Raw genomic sequence first — 19,735 nt, forward strand, 5'->3', positions numbered from 1 at the left:
CACCCGAAGTCCACCCTACCTGCCCCAGGGCCGTCTTTCTGGCTGTCTCCCTGGTACCCCAAGTCCACCCCCACCCCAGGGCCTTCTTGCTGACTGTTCCCCCACCTGCCACATTCCTTCCAAGATCCCCACTGCCCGATGGCCACACATGTACTTGGCAGACAGCCTCGCCCCGCTGCCCAGTTCAGTCCAGTGCACCGACCACTCTGTCCCTCTCCCCTGCTGTGTTTTCTGCACAGCCTCTGTCCCCAGCTGATGTGGTACTCTTTGCTGTTTGCTGTGGGTCTCCTTCCCTCCTTCCAACCTAGGGTGACATCCCTCTTGGGACACTGGGCAAGTGGTGGCATTGGTGGTTGTCACAGCTGGGTGGGGGACACCACCAGCATTGCATGGGTGGAGGCCAGGAATGCACAGCACCCCTCAGGGCCCAGGATGCCCCACTGCAGAGAATGACCCCGCCCCAGGGCTGATAGTACGCAGTTTGGGAAAAGCTTCCCCAGAGCATCAGCCACAGGCAGGCAAGGGCTCCAAGAGCCGCTGGAATCTGTGGCTCAGAAGCACATGGCCCTCCACAGTCAGGTGTGGCTTCCCAGCCCCCGGAGAGGGAAGTGTTCTCCTCTGTGACTCATGGGTGGGGAGTCAGGAGAGGCGCCAGGCAGGAGGCCCAGGGAAGAGCCTCAGTGCCTACTAGACTGACAGGACCTCCCCTGCTGGCCCCACTCTTGTTCTTCCAATCACCAGCAGTCATTCCTGCAGCCACTCCTCCCTCTGTGCCCAGCAGAGAACACGAAAGACACAGAGAGAGAGAAAGAGAGAGAGAGAGAGATGGGGGAAGCAAGAGGACCCCCCCCACCCCCATGCTGTGCATTTTGTGGATTGACAAAGGAGAGACCTTTTTTGTGGCCTCCCCTGCCCCCAGCAGCCATTGAGGAAGGAATCACTGCCTGGAACTGGGAAATGCTGGCATTTCCTATAGTTTTGATCCAGCTCAGCACAGCAGAAAGCAAACCTGGTTACAGAACATGAGGGGAATTTCGGCTGGAGTCGGGTTTGTGGGCACAGCACAGAGGCTCTGGGCCACCAGGGAATGCAGTCAGGGCCAGGGACACTGGAGGCCCCAGGGAGTCATGAAACCCACAAGAGCCGAGGTAGCTGCACGTCACCTTCCTGGGTGTGTGAACAGAAGCTGAGCGGAAGGCAGGGCAAGACATGCTTCCTTCAATGCACCAGCCTGGGCGGCTAAGGGGCCAGGTCCTGGGGTTTCAGCCCCTCGTCCTAGAGGAGAAATGACAGGGAAGACAAAGCCCACAGAGCCAGGGGTGGGGAGGGGCAGACAGTAGCGGTGGGTGGTCCACAAGATTAAGGGGGTAAGCAGGGTGTTCAGGAGGAAAGCGGGAAGGGAGGGACAATGGCCACCCTTTGGGGCTCGCCGTGTGGCCACGCCCCTGAGCAGGGGTGACCTCTCAGTGAGAGCCTGGGGGCACCCAGGGAGGGGCTCCATCCTCAGCCCCTCACCACCCCAGGCCAGGGAACCTCAGAAAGCACCTGCATTTGAAAGTGGAATGGCTGAGCACCTCACCTCGGGGCTGGCTGCTGCCAGCTCCTGAGTGCCCAGGAAACTCACCTGGACAGGTGGGATGTGCCGCCAGGCAGTGCCTCCTCCCAGAACAGCAGCAGCCCTGAAGGGCTGAGGGGTCAGGAGGAAGGAGAGAGCCCTGGGGTGGGGGCGGGGAAGGCTTCCTGGAGAGGGGCTCAGCCTGTAGGGGGAGGGGCAGGTGGGGACACGCAACTGAAGCCCTGGGCTAGGATTAGGCGTAGGGTAGGCCCCACGTCCCTTTAGCCTGGAGGGACCCCTGTCTGATAGCTTAGGGGTCAGCCTGCAGGCCCAGCACAGTGCCTGGCCGGGATCACCACCAGCCAGATGCAGCCCCCACCCCACCACGTTGGAGTGGATGTGGGGTACCGGGTCCCTTGGGGCACTGCGAGGCAGCGGGCTGAGGTCAATGCAACCCATTCCTGCCTGTGCCGGGCGAGGGAGCTCACGTGCCTCCTTTAACCGCCCACTTCATCGGGGTTCAGAGGACACAGCTGTGCAACCATCACCTCGACCCACCTCAGGGACACTTGCAGCACCCCGGAACCATCACTCCCGTTCTCCTTGACTCCCTTCCCCCAGCTCCCCCAGCCCCTGGCAGCCCCGAGTCTTCTTTCTGCTTCTATGGATCTGCCTATTCGGGACATTCCCTGTAAGTGGGCTCATTCCACACCTGGGGTTTCGTGTCTGGCTTCCTCCACCAAGCGTCACCGTGGCAGCTCATGTCTGCACTTCCTGCCTTTTTATGGCTGGGTAATATTCCATGGTCCCACATAGAACCGTGTTCTCTTTATCCAGTCATCACTCACGGGTCACCTGACCATTCAGCGCTTTTGGCTGCTGTGAATGGTGCTGCTTTGAACAAGGACATGCAGGTGTTTTCAGAATCCCTGATTTGTGCTCTTTTGGATACACACCCAAGAGGGGAGCTGCCAGGCCATGCGGTGACTCTTCACTTGTGAGGACTCGCAGTGCCTGCACTCACTTCACCCACAGCATCTAATCTTCGTGCCCCCATCACTGGAGAGACCCCAGGTGCTGTGCAGCCTGAGGATAGACGCAGAGCAGGGCCTGGCCCTCTGTCTGTTCCATCTCTCAGCCTCTGAGCGGATGGAGGTTCCAGCAGTGACAGCTGGGAAGGCCCTGGGGGAGGGTGTGGTCCCAGAGGAAGCAGCAGGAATCCCGCTGACCTGAGAGGGGCTAGAGAAGCTCCCGGAGCAGCAGCCACTGCTGCACTGGCACTGGCATAGCTCACTCAGCAGGAAGGGATGCAGGGCATCTGCCAGCCTGGGCTGCAGGCCTTGGGCCTCCTTTTACACCCCCGTACTGACCGCCTCTGGGTGCAGAGAACCCAGAGAGGGTGGGGGAGGCATGCTTGCAGCCTGGCAGATGAGACCGTCCCTAGATGGTGGCTGGGGTGTGAGCAGCAACCAGGAGAACTTCAGGATCTGAGCTCCAGGCGCGGCTCGGGCCACAGTGCATCACTGCTGCGTGGCTGGCCAGCCCACGCTGCGTATGGTCAGGGCATGCTCAACTCGGGAAGCTTTGATGCCTTTCTAGGACAGGCCAGCAGCTGCATTATTGATGGCTGTTGTGGAAAATTTACATGCCGAGCTATAGGGAAGTGAGCGAAAGCCCCAGGGACGGCCCACTGTGGTTTTCTTTCCTCCTCTTGAACTTGAAAATGGCCAAATCACTTTTTAATGAATTCATTGTGGCTCCACTGCTGATGGTGTGGCTGGCTCCAGAGACCTCTGCCATGTTCCCTGCAGCTGGCGGAAGCAGGAAGGGTGGTGGCCCCCACCCAGGATGCGGGCAGGCGTCCAACAGGGTAAAGCAGCCTGTCCAGGGCTCCCGCTGTCCACCCAGTCACCTTCATCGAGGGTTATGCGGGAAGCAGAGGCTGCACATGTCAGCCATGGAGAGGGAACACTGGTCCAGAGCTGAGTCCTGGGTCATCTGTTTGTCCCATGAGGCCTCAGGGACACTCATAGCCCCTGACCTCAAGGAGTCCCAGGCCTTCATCTTCTGCAAAGCAGGAGGGCACCATGCCCCTGGGCCACACAGGCCCGTGGAAGGCTGCACATGGTCCATGCACACAGCAAGATTGGTTGGGGCGCTGGGAGGAGGCACCCGACACCCCTGAGAGCAGGGCCCTGCCTTGTGGTTAACACGAGGCTCCCCTTACCTGCCTCACAGGAGTGAAATGCACTTGAGGGAAAAGCGTGCAGCCCAGTGTGAGCCTTTTAGATAAAGACATCAAAACCTCCAGCCAAGCCAGCCCAGGCCCGCTATATACAGACCGGCCATGTCTGCCAGGCGGCCTGTCTTCGGGAGCACCCATGACCACCTCATGGGCACATGCCTGGGTCCTGCCCACCCACCCTCTCACTGCATCCCGGAAAGGGGCAGGTGGAGACAGTGATGAGGTCAGGAGCCTGATCCCGCCTCCCCAGTGCTCCCAGGGGTGCCAGGCTGACCCTGCCTGGGCTTTAGAAGCCCCGCCAACTGGAAGGCTACTGGCTGCTCCTGGGGGTCCCCATGGAGAGTTCTTCCTTCTTCCTGCCCCACCCAGCCAGGAGACACCCCTGCCCTGCCTCCCAAAATCAAGACCAAGCTGCCCTCTAGTGGCAGTTGGCTGCACACACACAGATATAACACGCCTGCACATCCATGCCCGTGTGGGTTTCTATGCATGCAGACGTGCACACATACAGTGGTATAAACACACACGCCCACACAGGCATGCACACACATGCACAAACATGCATATACAGGCATGCACATGTGCGCACACACATGCATGCACACATGCGCACACACATGCACATAAACAGAATGCACACATGTGCACAAACATGCATACACACATGCACACGTATGCACATGCATGCATACACATACATGCACTCATGTGCAAAAACATGCATGCACACACAGACATGCATGCGCAGCCCAAACAGGCATGCACACACATGCACAAATATGCATACACACATGCACACACAGGAATATACACATGCACAAACCTGAATACACACACATGCCCATACAGGCATGTGCACACACGTACACAAACATGCATGCACACACGTGCACAAACACATACACACATGTACACACACATACACACACTGTACATGTCTCTGTTATTTTCAATATATAGAAAAGAATGCATTTCTTTTCTATACACTGAAAGCACAGCAGCCAGGGTGGCTTCCATGAGCTGGCTCTGATTCAATAGTAGAAGCAATGAAGACTTGGAGAATGGTGTCACTGCAAGCCTGTGACTGCAGTTTCTCTGGGGGTGAGGGGGTGACATTCTTCTCCAGTTGGATCCCTCCCTCTCCCCTGGCTGGTGTCAGTCTCTTGTTTTCCAGTATGGTCCTTCTGGGGGTGCCATGCCAGGTGGCCACAGCCAAATATACATGTAGCTGAGAGCAGCCTGAGGGCCCCACTTTGTGGACAGAGGTGGCCGAGGGGGGCCGGTGTAGGAAGGCAGTGGGGCACTGCCTGAGGAGGACGTCATGCCAAGGAAAGAGGCTGCTGAGAGTCCCCAGCAACTTCAGTTTCCAAATCCATCCTGGGAGGGGGAAGAAAGTCAGATTTGTAAAGAACAAGAGAAACTTGGGTGGGAAATGAAGGAAGTGTCCATGGTGAGGCTGCCTGCTGCACAGTCAGAAAACTCAGACGACAATTAAGGGAGGACATAACAAACGTAAAAGTGCAACCCAGAAACAAGCTGTGGGTGAGGAGCAGGCTGAGCTTCGAGCATGCCGGGCTGAAGAGAATCCCATGGGAAAGGGATGTCTGGGGGCTGGGGGGCTTTATTCAAGATGAAGCCACAGAAGGGGTTAGCAGCCATGACATACGGAGTGCTGTGGCCATGTGAAGGGTTATGGTGTATGCCGGGAGCTTTTGCTGTGTAACAAAAGATCCCAAAACTTAGCAGCCTAAAACAACCACCATTTATTTCTATTTATTTAGTTCACAAATCCACAAATTGGCGATTTGGGCTAGACTCAGCTGGAAAATGCTTCCAGCCTTGGCTGGTTTCATTCATCCATTTCTCATCAGCTGCTGGCTTGGCTTGGGGTTGGCTGGTCTTGGAGGGAAGGAGAAGGGGATAGAAAAACAGAGGGATGGAAATGTAGAAAGAGGGAGGGAGGGAGGAATGGTGGATGGGTGGGTGGGTGGATAAGTGGATGGGTGAATGAATAGAAGGATAGATGGATGGGTGGGTGAGTAGAGTGATGGATGGATGGGTGGGTGGATGAATAGATGGATGGGTGGATAGAATGATAGATGGGTGGGTGAGTAGAGGGATAGATGGATGGGTGGGTAGGTAGATGGATAAGTGAATGGGTGGGTGGGTAGGGGGATGGTGGATGGGTGGGTGGGTGAATGGATAAGTGGATGGGTGAATGAATAGAAGGATAGATGGATGGGTGGGTGAGTAGAGGGATAGATGGATGGGTGGGTAGGTAGATGGATAAGTGGATGGGTAGGTGGGTAGGGGGATGGTGGATGGATGGGTGGGTGGCTGGATAAGTGGATGGGTGAATGAATAGGATAGATGGATGGGTGGGTGAGTAGGGGGATAGATGGATGGGGTGGGCGGGTAGATGGATGGATGATGGGTGGAAAGAGAAAAGGTTGGTGACCATCTGCTATTTTTAATTCTTTATGGAGCCAGTTTATGAAGCTAAGCACATTTCACTGAATCACACTTCTAGGAACTTTTCCATTACCCTCTTAGAGAAGCAAGACTCGGGATTATTAGTCACTTGGAGGGCATTTCACAGGGTCCCTTTTTGCTTTGGTCCCCAGAATCCCCCTCCACTAATGGTGCCGGTGAGAGGCAGGCTGTGGTCCCAGCAGGGAGCTGCCCACAAGCTTGTCCTCAGCTGTCATCTCAGAAGTTCATGGCCTCTTGGTCAGAACAGAGGTGTGGAAAAGCCACCTCTGCCAACTCAGGGATTTCAGCACGGATGGGCTCCCAGCAAGGGCTCTGTGGAGAAGGGCTGTGAGACTCCTTCGGTGTCTGACAAAATGCACTCATCCCACCAAGCTTCATTTGCCTTTAAAGCTCACACCTGCACCGGCATGGTGAACTGCTCTGTGACTGCATTTTCCAGCAGAAAGCGTGCTTGCATCTCCACACCTGCAAACAGAGGGGAGAGGATTTGTCTTTTCTTCCCATTTTAATTTCTGACCTGCAGTTCAGCTGAACGAGGTAAACACTCAGGAAGCGAAGTCCCTCCTGACCCGTATCTGCGGGGCGTCCCTCTCTTTGCAAACTGTCCCTGCTTGGTTTTCCAGACCGAATGCAACCCCAGGGCCCTCTGGGTGCCCCTGTTTTCCCCTCTTCTATCTTGGCACCAAACATGATCTACCCCCATCAAAGGCAGGGCCACTGAGATGAAAACACAAGCAGACCTCTTCCTGCCTCAGCTTAACCCATGGCGAGGGATGGGATGACTCCGATAGGCAGTCAGCCAGGAGGCTTGGCGAGGGCCCTGCACCCAGCATAAATGGCACTGATGAGAGAGAACACCGTTCCTGTGAAAAGATTTCTTTTCATAAGTGCCCTGTCAATTACAACCCAAACTGATTCTGTTCTTTCTCAACCGGTGTCTCCCTTCCAGAAAGTTCAGCAGTATTCAGTCATCGTTCAAGCCACAGACATGGAAGGAAATCTCAACTACGGCCTCTCGAACACAGCCACAGCCATCATCACGGTGACGGACGTGAATGACAACCCTCCAGAATTCACCACCAGCACGGTGAGTCCCTTGAAGCGGCCCGGCGACGCGTGGCCCGTGCAGGGCAGGAATGCACTGGCACGTGGCACGGCCCCTGCTCTCTCTGTAGCTCTGACAGGCACTTGGCAGGTAGTGCGTAAGGAGGGCCCTGGCAGCAGGGGCTGCTGTGTGGAGCAGCTCCACTCCTGGTGTGCACAGTAGGAGAGAGGCAGCGGCTCAGCCAGCAAGGGGGCCTGCATGGAGGTCGGTTTGCCGCCTGGGAGGCATCGCTGATGTCTGCAGGAGCTGACCGATACCATCTGGGCTGAGGTCACTACCACATTGGGAGGCCTGTGTGTGGCGTGTGGGTGGGGTCTGCTTGGGAGATGCCCAAATGGGGCCTTGGCAGGGCAGGTCCATCCCTGTGTGGAGAACTTGGCTGACCCTTTGGGACCGCTGTCAGCAGAAAGGGGGTCGTGACTGGGCCCCATACTGGCTGCCCAGGACCTGAGCGGCCACTCAGCAAATGCTGTTGAAAGTCCACACGGGCCCCGAGCCCCCAATTCACAGGGGGCCAAACTCCATCCTCCTGGTGGGAACACGGTGGAGATGAGGCTATGAGGTTCCCACTTTCCCTGGATTCCAGCGGGGCGGCTGCACCGTAGGGAGGGTCCGTCCCCTTGAAACCTGCAGAGGCCACCGCAGCCAGCAAACATTGGATGACCCCACTTCCCTGCTGCCTGACGGTCTGGGGAGGTCCTGGCCTTGGCTGTCACCCTGCTTACCACCCAGGACCCTTCATGGTGACTCCCTGGGTTCATGGGGCATGGCGCTATGTCCCCAAACTGTCTTTTTGGGCCCCGCATGGCAGTGCTGATGTCACAGGCATGTGACCCAACCCCAGGGGCCCCTCTAGAAAGGTTGAAGGTGCCAGGCTGGGACATGCCGAGGGAAGGGTCAGCGAGGGTTTCCAGAGCAGCCGCAGCCCCGAGATGCCGGAATCTCAGGGTCCTCTCTGCTCCTACAACCACGTCACCCTCCTCTCCCCCCGGCCCAGGCCCCTGCAGAGCTCTGTGTCAATCATGATAGCAGTGAGAGCAGCAGTACCAGCCGCATCTGTGGAGCTGCCCCTGGGTGCCAGCCAGGGCTGTGGGACCAGCCTCTGATCCAGCCAACCCGACCAACCAAGTGATGGAGGATGATGCTGGGATCCGGAAGGCTAAGGGGCAGAGGAGAAGGGATGGGTCAGGAGGTAGACCCTCCATCCCTGGGAGCCGTCCTCCCAGTGGGTGAGCTTGCTTGTTGAGATGGCAACTCAAGGCCAGCACCCCTGGCCACAGCACCCTCCCGTCTGCATCTGGGCCTCCTGCAACCCAGACCCCGGGCAGCTGCACTAGGCAGAGGCAGCTGTGAGCACACACTGCCATCTGGTGGGCAGATGGCAGATCGCCGCGGACAGAGCCAGCTCAGCCCCACTGCGGCTGGGATGGGGGGCTCCAGGCACTCCCCCAGGCTCCTGGCAGTAAATCCCAGGCAGCAAGTGGCCAGGGCAACCAGGAGCCTGAGGAGCATTTAACCCGGAAGAGTCCCAGGATGCAACAGATCTCATGCAATTGGCCAGGAAGGCGTTCAGATGGTTTAGAAAACACCCCCTTCTCTCTTTGCTTCAGTCTCTATCTGCTCTCTTCTGGCCAGTGGGCAATGAGCAGGAGAGGCTCAGGGCCAGGCTTCTGGGGAGTCTGGATAAAGGCGAAGCAGCTTCGAACCCCGGGACCCTGGAGAATAATAATGCCCAGGCCCAAGAGCTCAGCAGGGCTTCACCCACACAGCTGGCCCGGCAGCCCCAGCTGTCCTTCCTCCCTGACTCCAAGAAAGACAAGGAAGTGATGGCAGGGAGGGGGAGGAGAAGGGGACCTCTCAGGCTGTGTGGAGCAGGCGTCTCTGCCTCTCTTGGAGCCAGCATCCCTGTGAGGGAAGATGCAAGCCAGCAGGATGTCCCTGCCCTGCACATGCCTCTGACAAACGGCCAGTCGGGAGTCACACTGAGTCCCCCACAGAATTCTGCATTTGGCCCAAGGTGACTTGAAGCACATTGCAGGGGAGAATTCCTGCCTCTGTGCCCCCATGAACAAAAGGTGGGGATAGCCGGGCTCTCCCTCTGTGTCCCAGTGAATGAAAGGTGGGGATGTCTGGGTTCTCGCTCTGTGGGCTCTCCCTCTGTTTCCCCATAAATGAAAGGTGGGGATGGCCAGGTTCTCCCTCTGTGTCCCAGTGAATGAAAGGTGGGGATGGCTGTGTTCTCCCTCTGTGGGCTCTCCCTCTGTGTCCCCATGAATGAAAGGTGGGGATGGCCAGGTTCTCCCTCTGTGTCCCAGTGAATGAAAGGTGGGGATGGCTGTGTTCTCCCTCTGTGGGCTCTCCCTCTGTGTCCCCATGAATGAAAGGTGGGGATGGCCAGGTTCTTTCTCTGTGTCCCAGTGAATGAAAGGTGGGGATGGCTGTGTTCTCCCTCTGTGGGCTCTCCCTCTGTGTCCCCATGAATGAAAGGTGGGGATGGCCAGGTTCTCCCTCTGTGTCCCAGTGAATGAAAGGTGGGGATGGCTGTGTTCTCCCTCTGTGGGCTCTCCCTCTGTGTCCCCATGAATGAAAGGTGGGGATGGCCAGGTTCTCCCTCTGTGTCCCCATGAATGAAAGCTGGGGATGGCCGGGTTCTCCCTCTGTGTCCCCATGAACAAAAGGTGGGGATAGCCGGGCTCTCCCTCTGTGTCCCAGTGAATGAAAGGTGGGGATGGCCGGATTCTCCCTCAGTGTCCCAGTGAACAAAAGATGGGGATGGCTGGGTTCTGAGATGTTGGGGGGCAGAAGATAAACAAGGGGAATTGTGGTCCTAAATCCCAGAAATCAGAGAATCCCATCATTCCATTGCAAGCCCTACCCCTCATCTCTGGGCCCCCTTCCAAGACTCTGGGAGGCCAAGGCAGAGGCCCTACTAGACCTAACGGACCAGCCACCAGCACTGACCAGCCACCAGCATTGACCAGCCACCAGCACTGACCAGCCACCAGCACTGACCAGCCACCGGCACTGACCAGCTACCAGCACTGACTAGCCCCCAGCACTGACCAACCCCCAGCACTGACTAGCCCCCGGCACTGACCAACCCCCAGCACTGACCAGCCCCCAGTACTGACCAGCCACCAGCACTGACCAGCCACCGGCGTTTACCAGCCCCCGGCACTGGTCAGCGCTAAGCAGCCCTTGGCACTGAGCTGACCTCGCTGCCACTGCTGACCAGCCACACCACCCTGGGTCTGCTCATCCTGGGGCTGGGGCAGAGGGTTCCCATGGCAGTTATTAGAGAGACACATCTCTGTGCTTTTCCAGCGGCTGAGCAGCCTCATGCGCCTCCCAGAGATGAGCCATTGCCCATCCTTGGTTCCAGGGGACCTCAGGCAGGCCCCAGGCCCCGGATCATGGTCAGGGCAGCAGCATCTCTTGAGGATTATGCAGACATGTCTAGTTCTCAGCCAACGTCCGCGGCACTTCCCAGTCTAACAGAGGCCAGGGGATGATCTGCAGCACTGGTCAGGCCGGCGGGGTGACAGGCTAGTGGGTGGATGATGGATGGATGACCCTGGCAGGGAGGCTGTCCATCCACCCTGGTGTGGCTTTTCCAGGTGACATGGTCATGGGGAAGGGGTGTCCATTAATACTCGGGGTTAGGATGGCCCTTGGTGTGTCCTCCTGGAGACAGGTACGGGCTGGAGCCCCAGGACACTGTCCATGCCTCGCTGTGGGATGGAGTGGGCAGAGGGGCCAGCAGCATGGTAAAGGCCAGCCACGCTGCCGCACATGCCACCAGGCTGTTTTTACCAAGCCTAATCAAGAACAGTCAGCAGAAGCTACAGAGATCCAGGGGATTTGCGTGATCCAATGCTGAGTCCTGAATGTTAATTAAAAGTTATTTTCCCTTCACTGGCTCTGAGTGCGGCCGCGCTGCCCCCGTGAGGCTGAGTGGGGGTCCGCAGCCCTCAGCACCTAGTGAGGCTGAGTGGGGACCCTCGGCCCTGCGAGGGCAGGATGAGCGGATGCCCCAAGGCCTATTACACACCCACCGGTCCTGGAGTGAAGGTCTCAGGGACAGTCCCAGCCAGCACAGAGTGACCCTGGAGACCTGGCATCGCAGGCCTTCCTCCAGCCCATCCCTCCTCACCTATGCACACACCCACAGGGAGGGCCCCGGGGAGTCAGAAAGCCTAGCACTGACCCTCCTCTTGGTCCTTGCCTGCTGTGTAGCCAAGGGCAGATAGTCCAACCTCTCTGAGCAGCAGAATTTCATCCCGCTTTCAGCCTAGAATTAATCCCGTCTCCTGGTGTCGTCAGGAGCCCTGCTGATCTATTTGAAAGTTTAACACTTCAGTGATATAAATTCACTCTAAAAATGTCACGGTGTTGTCCCAGACCCCCCATCCCAGGGGCACAGAGCTGGGCAGTGAGCAGATGAGGCTCCAGCTCTAACAGACCTGGCGTCCTGACCCGGCTCGGCCTTTCACAGGTGAGGGGCTTGCAGCAAGGTCACCAAAACCTCAGCCATTTCCCCAGCTGGTAAATGAAGAGGGAGGTGGAAATGATCAAGGCATATCATTATCGTAGTTTAAAATGCATACGTGATAAGACACATTTTGCTTTTACTATATGTTTTTTGTGAAGGATCTATTCCCCATCTCAAGGCAAGGGTGAATAAAACCAGGCTACATATTTGTTAAATAAAGAGAGAAGAGGGTGGTGGTTCTCCGCAGGGTCTGCGAGGGCAGGATGCGCCTGGCTGCCCAGTGCCGAGTTATCACAATTGATGTGTAAATACAGATTGTTCTCTCAACAGAGTTAAAAATGCCTTTGCCAAGCAGGGCACAATGGCTCATGCCTGTAATCCCAGCACTTTGGTAGGCCAGGGTGGGTGGATCACAAGGTTGGGAGTTTGAGACCAGCCTGGCCGACATGGTGAAACCTCATCTCTACTAAAAATACAAAAATTAGCTGGACGTGGTGGTGGGTGCCTGTAGTCCCAGCTACTCTGGAGGCTGAGGCAGGAGAATCACTTGAACCCATGAGGCAGAGATTGCAGTGAGGCAAGACATACCACTGCACTCCAGCCTGGGCAACAGAGCAAAACTCCATTAAAAAGTGGGGGGAGTTGTCAGAGGCAGGGGTGTCAGCTGAATTCAGGAGCCCTGGGGTCTGTGGCTCTGTGGCTCCCACGTTGTTGAGATCCTTCTGGAAGCTCCTGCCCCACGCTGCCCAAGGATGCACCTGCAGGCCTTCCTCAAGAGTGACCCTCCTGACTGGGTGGAAGGGCAGCCCCAACTCTGCAGGGTAGGCGGCCTCCTGGCCAGCATCAACGCCTTCCAGAGGACTGGCTGGGCTGGCCTGGGCGGCTCTCACCCACAGATCTCCAGCCCCTCCAGCCTGGCGGTGTGCCGCCTCTGGCCAAGCCCTGTGAGTCCCTGACTTCTGCAGGAGAAGGGAGAAATTACAATTCGGCGTGAGTTCCTAAGCATAAGAATTTGGCATCTTAAAATTAGAATGGACTCAGTGCCCTTAATTATGCCTGGGTGCGCAGTGCAAGCCTCGGCCATAAATAATTAATTGGAGCCAGCTTTTCTGAGCACAGAGGTGGCCGCCACAGGGACCAGGAGCTCTCCCTCACCCCTCGACGACATCACCTCTCGCCTCCTTGCTCCTCCCACCAGGGATGGCTTCCCAGAGACAGCTGTGGAAAGGGGACTCCTGGGAGCCCAGGTCCGGGCCCACCCTGGAGCAAGGACCAATAGGACATGGGCCCAGAGACATGGAGGAGCTGCAGAATGGGAAGGACGAGGCAGAGACACACACAGACACCTGAAGTCCCTCAGCTTGGGGGTCAAGACTTTCATCCTCCCGGCCGCAGCACTCCCGCCAGAATCTCAGACCTCCCTGGACCCCACCTGTCCAAGCTCTACAGGAGAGGCAGGGCCCGGGGGCCGGGGGTGGGTCCTGAGCCAAACTCTCCAGCTTCAAGCCTGGCTGCACAACTGACCAGCTGCTGACCTAGGGCAAGTTCCAGAGCCTTCTGTGCCTCAGTTTCCTAATCTGTTCCTCTGCCTGATGGGTCTGTGAGGACTGCACGTTCCCAGGTATCAGTCCCTTGGCAGCGTACCTGACTCAGAGAAGGAGCCGATGAGTAGAACAGCAAGACTGTGAAACATGTAGCTGCTGTATGATTAATAATGACCATCGGCAGCGATTGTGCTCTTCACCCTGGCACAGACCGGCCTTTGACGGGAACTGCCGAAGCTGTGCTCCAAGCTGGGGCAAGATGGGTGAACCTCTTTGTCCTTTCTGGGAAGGGAGCAAGCCAACCTGGTCTGTGGACCCAAAAGCCGGGGAAAGGGGCTTTTGAGTTAATTTTTAGCTAAGTGGCTGGTCTTTTCCCTCAGGCAGGCGTCGCAGTGAGCACTTTTGTGTGCACCATTTATTTGTTCTCATAGCAGCGCTCCAGGTGGGAACAGAGGCTCAGGCGGGTGGGACCTGCCGGCTCCTCCCACCCCCAAATCTCTTGTCTGTAAAGGGAGGAGGAGGAGGAAAGAACCGCCTGCAACTTCTTTCTGGTCACAAGAGCCTCGGGTCCAAACATTTTGATTTCTGAACTCAGAACCCAGCAGAAATTATCATTGTTTTACTGGATAGGAAACTAAATTACAAAAAGCAAATACATTGTAACGTCCAAAGGAGCTGCGGTTTATAGGTTTACACTGTCAGTTTTCCAGCGGAGCAATCACAGAATGGAGGAACTGTGTCGGCTGTGTCCCTAGGTGGCTCCCAGCCCCGTGGGGGGTGCAGCAGACTGCACCCAGGCCAACAGGAGCTTTGGGGCTGGCATTCACCTGTGTGGTGACAGAGAAGGATCCGATGAGCTCCAGCTGGGCAAGAGCACCAGGCTGGGTGCTTCCCTCCGATTCGATGCCCTTGTCCACACCGGGCTCAAGCTGGGAGAAGCAGCGCCCAACACCCACTGGCTGGAGCTTCAAGGCCTCAGGACCAGCCAACGCTTCTGAGCAAGCAGCACCCCAATGAAAGCACCGATACTGTGCTGGTCCACAGGGCTGGGGTGCCGAGGGTGGCAGCAGAGCCCTATTTCTGCCCATTCAGATCTGCTCCATGGGAAGAGGCAAATGAGGTCCTGAGCCTTCCAGGGGACAAAGCCTGGCCTCAGTGGCACTGCTGTCCATCAGAGGCGGAAGAAAAGTTTTTGGTCAGCCATGGCTCATTTTTATGAGATACTGAGTCACTGCCACTAGTCTAGTTGCCAGGAAACAGGACATGGGAGGGACAGACAAAAATTAAGTACAGCAGAGAATTACCAAGATGCACTTCCGTGTGTCACCCCTGAGGACCTGCCTGGAGCTGAGGGCACCTTCTGGCTTCCAGCAGCTGATGGAAATTCAAACCGTGACATGCTCAGTCCATGGAGTTTCAAAATCTCGAAAGGCAGTTCCCTGACAGGCATGGATGCTTCACAGACGGCCGTTTTCAGAGCAGGTCAGGCAGCACAAGTGGATGAGCAATGGAGAGACAGAAAAAGTCCAGCCTGGGGCCTCTGGAACCAGGGCCCCGGGGGCCTCCATTCAAGGAGGAGCAGCCTCACTCTGCCCTCCACCAGCCACAGAGACCCTTGGGCTATGGGCAGTGCCCTAAATGCCAGCCATGCCCCAGGGCACTGGCCACCGCCCAGCAGAACCGCTCCTGGGCTCGTTGCAGGAGTGCAAGGACTGATCCACAGACGGCGCACAGGCCCCACTATCCCAGGATTTGCATGCAAATGAGCGGCCATTGACAGAGGGGCGAGCACACCTTTTCTCAAAGGTTGCGAGAGTAACCGTTTTCGCTTCACTTCACGGAGACCAGGAGGTCTCCGTGGCAACTCCACACCTCCGCCATTGTAGGACAAAAACAGCCACAGACAAAACAGTGGGTGTCGCCACATCCCAATAAAACTTTATTTACAAAACCAAGTGAGGGACAGATTCAGGCCACAGGCTTGTCAAGCCTGACTTCACCCATGGCAAAGAGGCTACAGTGGTGTCGTTTGGGGAATATTTGAAGGAGGAAGATTCTAGCATCGCAGACATCACCCACCTGTCTCAGAGCTGATTAAAAATCTCACACATGGCAGAGGTGGCACAGGTCCTTAGTTCTAGCTATTTGGGAGGCCAAGGCAGAAGGATCACTTGAGCCCAGGAGTTCGAGGCTGCAGCGAGCTGTGATTATGTGACTACACTCCAGCCTGGGCAACAGAGCAAGACCTGTCTCAAAAAAACAGTCACACAGAGGCTTAGCGTTGGATTAAAAAGTAAATGTCTTACAAAACTTCCCACGCCGCGTGCCAGGCTTGTTCACCACGTTTGCATATTCATTCATCCATGCGTTTCACCTCCTACTGGGCACTCCCCACGCCAGGACAGCGACAGCGGAAACCAGAACAGTCACAGCCCCTGCCCCTCAGAGGTCAGTCTACATACTTAAAATCTGTAAGGTGGGGCACGGTGGCTCACGCCTGTAACCCCAGCACTTTGAGAGGCCGAGACAGGTGGATCACTTGAGGTCAGGAGTTCAAGACCAGCCTGGCCAACATGGTGAAACCCTGTCTTCTGTACAAAAATAGAAAAATTAGCTGGGCTTGGTGCTAGGTACCTGCAGTCCCAGCTACTCCCAAGGCTGAGGCAGGAGAATCACTTGAACACAGGAGGTAAAGTTGGAGTGAGTTAGATTGTGCCATTGCATGCCAGCCTGGGCGACAGAAGAGAAGCTGTCTCCAAAAGGAAAAATAATGTATAAATGTACATATTTTATTTCTGTGGATTTGGGTTTTTCCAAGTTTTCTACCATTAGCAATTGTTATGCATTCATGGGTGTATAATGCCATGTTCCACACAAAAACCATGAAGGTCACCTCGCAAGACAAGCAGGCTGTGGGGCCAAGAGGCTGTCCCAGGGGACCTAGCCCAGCCTCAGCCTCCCTTCCCACCACTGCCCCAGCCTCCCTTCCCACCACTGCCTCAGCCTCCCTTCCCACCAGAGTGGCCTTGGGCAGGTTGCCTCCTAGAGCCTCAGTTTCATCACCTACAAATTGGGAACAATAGTATAATCCCCTCTGCCCCTGCTCCCAAAATGCTGCCATTCTGCATCCCTGGGGTTGTCACCAGCATGAGCCCCTCTCTGGGACAGGCCTGTCCCCTCTCTGCTCCTGCCAGCTCTTTGCATTTCTGCTCTTGCACATATGGCTTTGAAGGCATCTGAGTGGCCACACCTGGGACTTCTCCCCAGCTGGCGTCCTGTAGTCTGGCCCCAACAGGGTATAGCAGCCAGTCCTGAGTGCGGGCTGCAGGGCCCATACCCCCACCCATGCCGAGCTGGCGGGAGCTGTCATGGGGGCCTCCGCTGGGGAGTGGACATTTGGGGCATGAGGATTAGCATGGTGGCGACTCACTGGAAGGGGCTCAAGGGTACCAGGGGCTACAGCTCTCTCAGGGGGCTCCCAGCTCTCTGGGTACCTGTAGGCCATGGTCACGGGGCATGGGCACCCCCAGGCAGCTGCTGAGAACTGAGAGGGCCTGGGATGGGGTGTGCCTTGTGCCCTCCCTGGGGCCTCTCTGGCAGCTTCTCCCTCTTCCTTCTCTCCCTTGCCCTCCTTCTGTCTTGATGAAATGCCTGACTGGGCTGGAGCCCTCAAACCTACCCGCTGGAGTCAGCTTCATCTGCACCATGTCCCCACGGTCTCTCAGCTGCAGCCACAGAAATCTGCCCTAGCCTTAGTCATCGCAGCAGCAGGTGGGCACTGACCCTGTGCCAGGTGCTGCACCGAGTGCCCTGCCTGTGCCAGCCCATGTGACCACACAACCTCCTGAAGAATAGGGTCCCTCCTCCCCATGTCACAGAGGGACGGACTTCCTGTGGGGAACAAATCTTCCCTGACGCTCCCTCCCACGTGGCTGCTTGCCATGTGGCAGATGCCAGACTTCCCCTGAGGACAGGACCACCACTGTGGCTCCAGCACAGGTGACTTGGAGGCCCCAGGGTCTCACTGGGCATTGTGTGGACAGGGCCTGGCCCCTCGGACCTGACCACCCACTGACGTCATAAGGAAAGAGCTGGGTGAGTTTTTCCTGAAACACCAGCTGTTCTGCAGGGTTCCTGCCCAAATCCTCCTCAGTTTCTGCCTCGGTTCTGGGTTGTGCTGGACAGTCCTCGTCGGAAAGCAAAATCCTCCTGCCCCTCGGGATGGGTGCACAGTTGAATTCTGGATTACAGTCCCGGCAAGACATTCCACGCCGATGCGCTTAAAATTCTTCCTTTCTCAGATACCTGCCTTTCATCCCAAGGGGCCTCAGAGGCTTTCCTTGTGTTGGAAAATCTGAAAAAATTAAAATTGAAAGTCATTATGGCTGGGGTAAGGTTAATAAGAAAATCCTAAACCAGATTTATCAGCTAAGGCCTTCTCTGTGAACCTTTATTAAACTTGCAAAAGTTAGAATAGACTCTTCATATAAACTTCACTCAGAAGTCTGCACGGGAACGGACACAGAGCCCTCCACGTCCCTCCTCAGAAGGATGGGAACAAGTGAGGAGGGGTCAGACAGGTCCTTGCTAAAACGGCAGAAGACACCAGGACCCGCTTGGTCATGAGGTCATAAGCAGAGGTAGATGCTCCGGAGGATGTGAGGAGCCACGAAACCCAAAGGGCCAGGAGCACCAGGCATGGCTGCTCCACCAGGAGGGCGCCTCCTGCCCCCACCACCAGGCACAGAGCCTGCGAGGGTGCTGGCCCCACCTTCTACCTCTGCAGCTCACCAGGATCAGGCCCTCTCCACCCCTCCTCTGAACCGCAGACATGAAGGTGCATCTGGCTGGCAGGTCCTAGTTCACCTACCTGGCTGTGGCTGTAGAGAAGGCTGGGAAAGTGGATTTCTGGAAAATAAGGAAGGGAATTCAGAAGGTGCAGGGGAGCCAGGAAGCCTCACCAATGACCACTACACTGACCCTGGCAACTTGAACAAAAAGAGAGCTGCTCATCTCACAAGAGCTGAGAAGTCTTAGAAAAGCTTCCTTCAGGCGTGGCTGGACCTAGGCTCCACCAGCTCACCATGACACTCCTCCAGGACATGCTTCCTGCAGCTAGCTTTGTTCCCAGGCTGTGAATGGTGGCTCTCACCCAACCCAACACCTTCAGATTCATGTGTTTGCCATGCCCAGGCCAGACACAGGGTCCACCAGAACTGAGCCCTAATTGGCTGACCCAGGTCATGAGCCTATTTCAAACCAGTCATTGAGGCAGGGGCCTCAGGGGTGGAGAACAAGGATCTGAACCATTTTCAGGGAAGGACCCGATAGTATTTTCATCTGTGGTCAGGCTGTCTCTATTGCCCTGACTCAGTACCACTGTTGGGGCAGGAAAGCAGCCACAGGCTATATGTAAATGAAGGGGGTGTGGCTGGGTATCAATAAAACTTTGTTTATAAAAATAGGCTTCGGGCCAATGCCACACTAGACCAAGCTGCCTAGAGAGCTTCATCCCAAGCCCTTAAGGAAACTTGGGGGTGACATGGCAGCAGGACCAGAGTGGGGTGATCCTGGTCAAACCTCCCTCAGAATCCTAAAGGCCCGAAGCTACCCAGGGCTGCCACACAGCTCCCAGGGAAGGCCAGCAGATTTTCCTTCGAGGAATTTCTGAGAAGCAACCGAAAGATTCAAGCAGGCTGCTTTGGGGGCAAGGGGTGTCCCCAGCAGGAGTGGCCCTGGGCCAGGTGTCAGAGGCCAGTGGTGTGGAGTTCAGGGCATCTCTGGAGAGGGCTCAGGGTCCCAGGACCCGGCACATTTTGCAAACTTAGATCCCAGGGTCGGGGAGCTCACTAGCCTTGAGTCCTCCACCAGCACTGCCAGGCTCACCTGCCTGCCTCACTGCACCGATGGGGCGGGACACCCTCCTCCCTGCCCCAGGCCTGCAAAGCTCCTCCCCGCCCGGCCCTGAGGCCCTCCCACTACCACCTCTGCCTGGAGATGGTCCCAGCAGGGAGTGCGTAACATGGCTCAGCTACCGCCTCCCCTGAGGACACCAGGAGGGACAGTCACCTCCACCTCATAGCTGTGTCCCACTCCCAGGACCCCTAGGTACCAGGTCAGCCCCTAGGCCTACTGCAGCGCAGCCCTGGCTGAGGAGGGCTGCCCCTCCTGCCCGGTCCCCCAGCCCTCCTGGAACTTGTTCACAGGCCTCAGTGAAGCTCCCTTGAGTGTCCCCTGCAGCGGTCCTCTGCCTGGGGCCTGGCCGCATAGTACCCCACATGGCCGCAGCCTGAGCAAGGGC

General features: G+C 56.8%; 1 protein-coding gene and 1 long non-coding RNA gene across 3 annotated transcripts in view; one reads left to right on the plus strand and one right to left on the minus strand.

Moving 5' to 3' along the window:
• CDH4 (cadherin 4) overlaps window positions 1-19,735 on the plus strand; it is a 667,678-nt gene that overhangs the window by 611,842 nt on the left and 36,101 nt on the right. For both annotated transcript variants that reach the window (XM_035299088.3, XM_035299089.3), the window contains one exon: window positions 7,243-7,380. In XM_035299088.3, coding sequence (XP_035154979.1) covers window positions 7,243-7,380 — 138 coding nt within the window. The remainder of the gene's footprint in view (window positions 1-7,242; window positions 7,381-19,735) is intronic.
• Window positions 14,039-18,545, minus strand: LOC144582510 (uncharacterized). The gene is made up of 2 exons (XR_013535267.1): window positions 18,305-18,545; window positions 14,039-17,788 (listed from the first exon to the last, which is right to left on the minus strand). It is a non-coding gene; the product is annotated as an uncharacterized LOC144582510 (long non-coding RNA).

This window comes from Callithrix jacchus, chromosome 5 (assembly GCF_049354715.1).
Source record: "Callithrix jacchus isolate 240 chromosome 5, calJac240_pri, whole genome shotgun sequence".
In the NCBI taxonomy this organism is placed as follows: domain Eukaryota; kingdom Metazoa; phylum Chordata; class Mammalia; order Primates; family Cebidae; genus Callithrix; species Callithrix jacchus.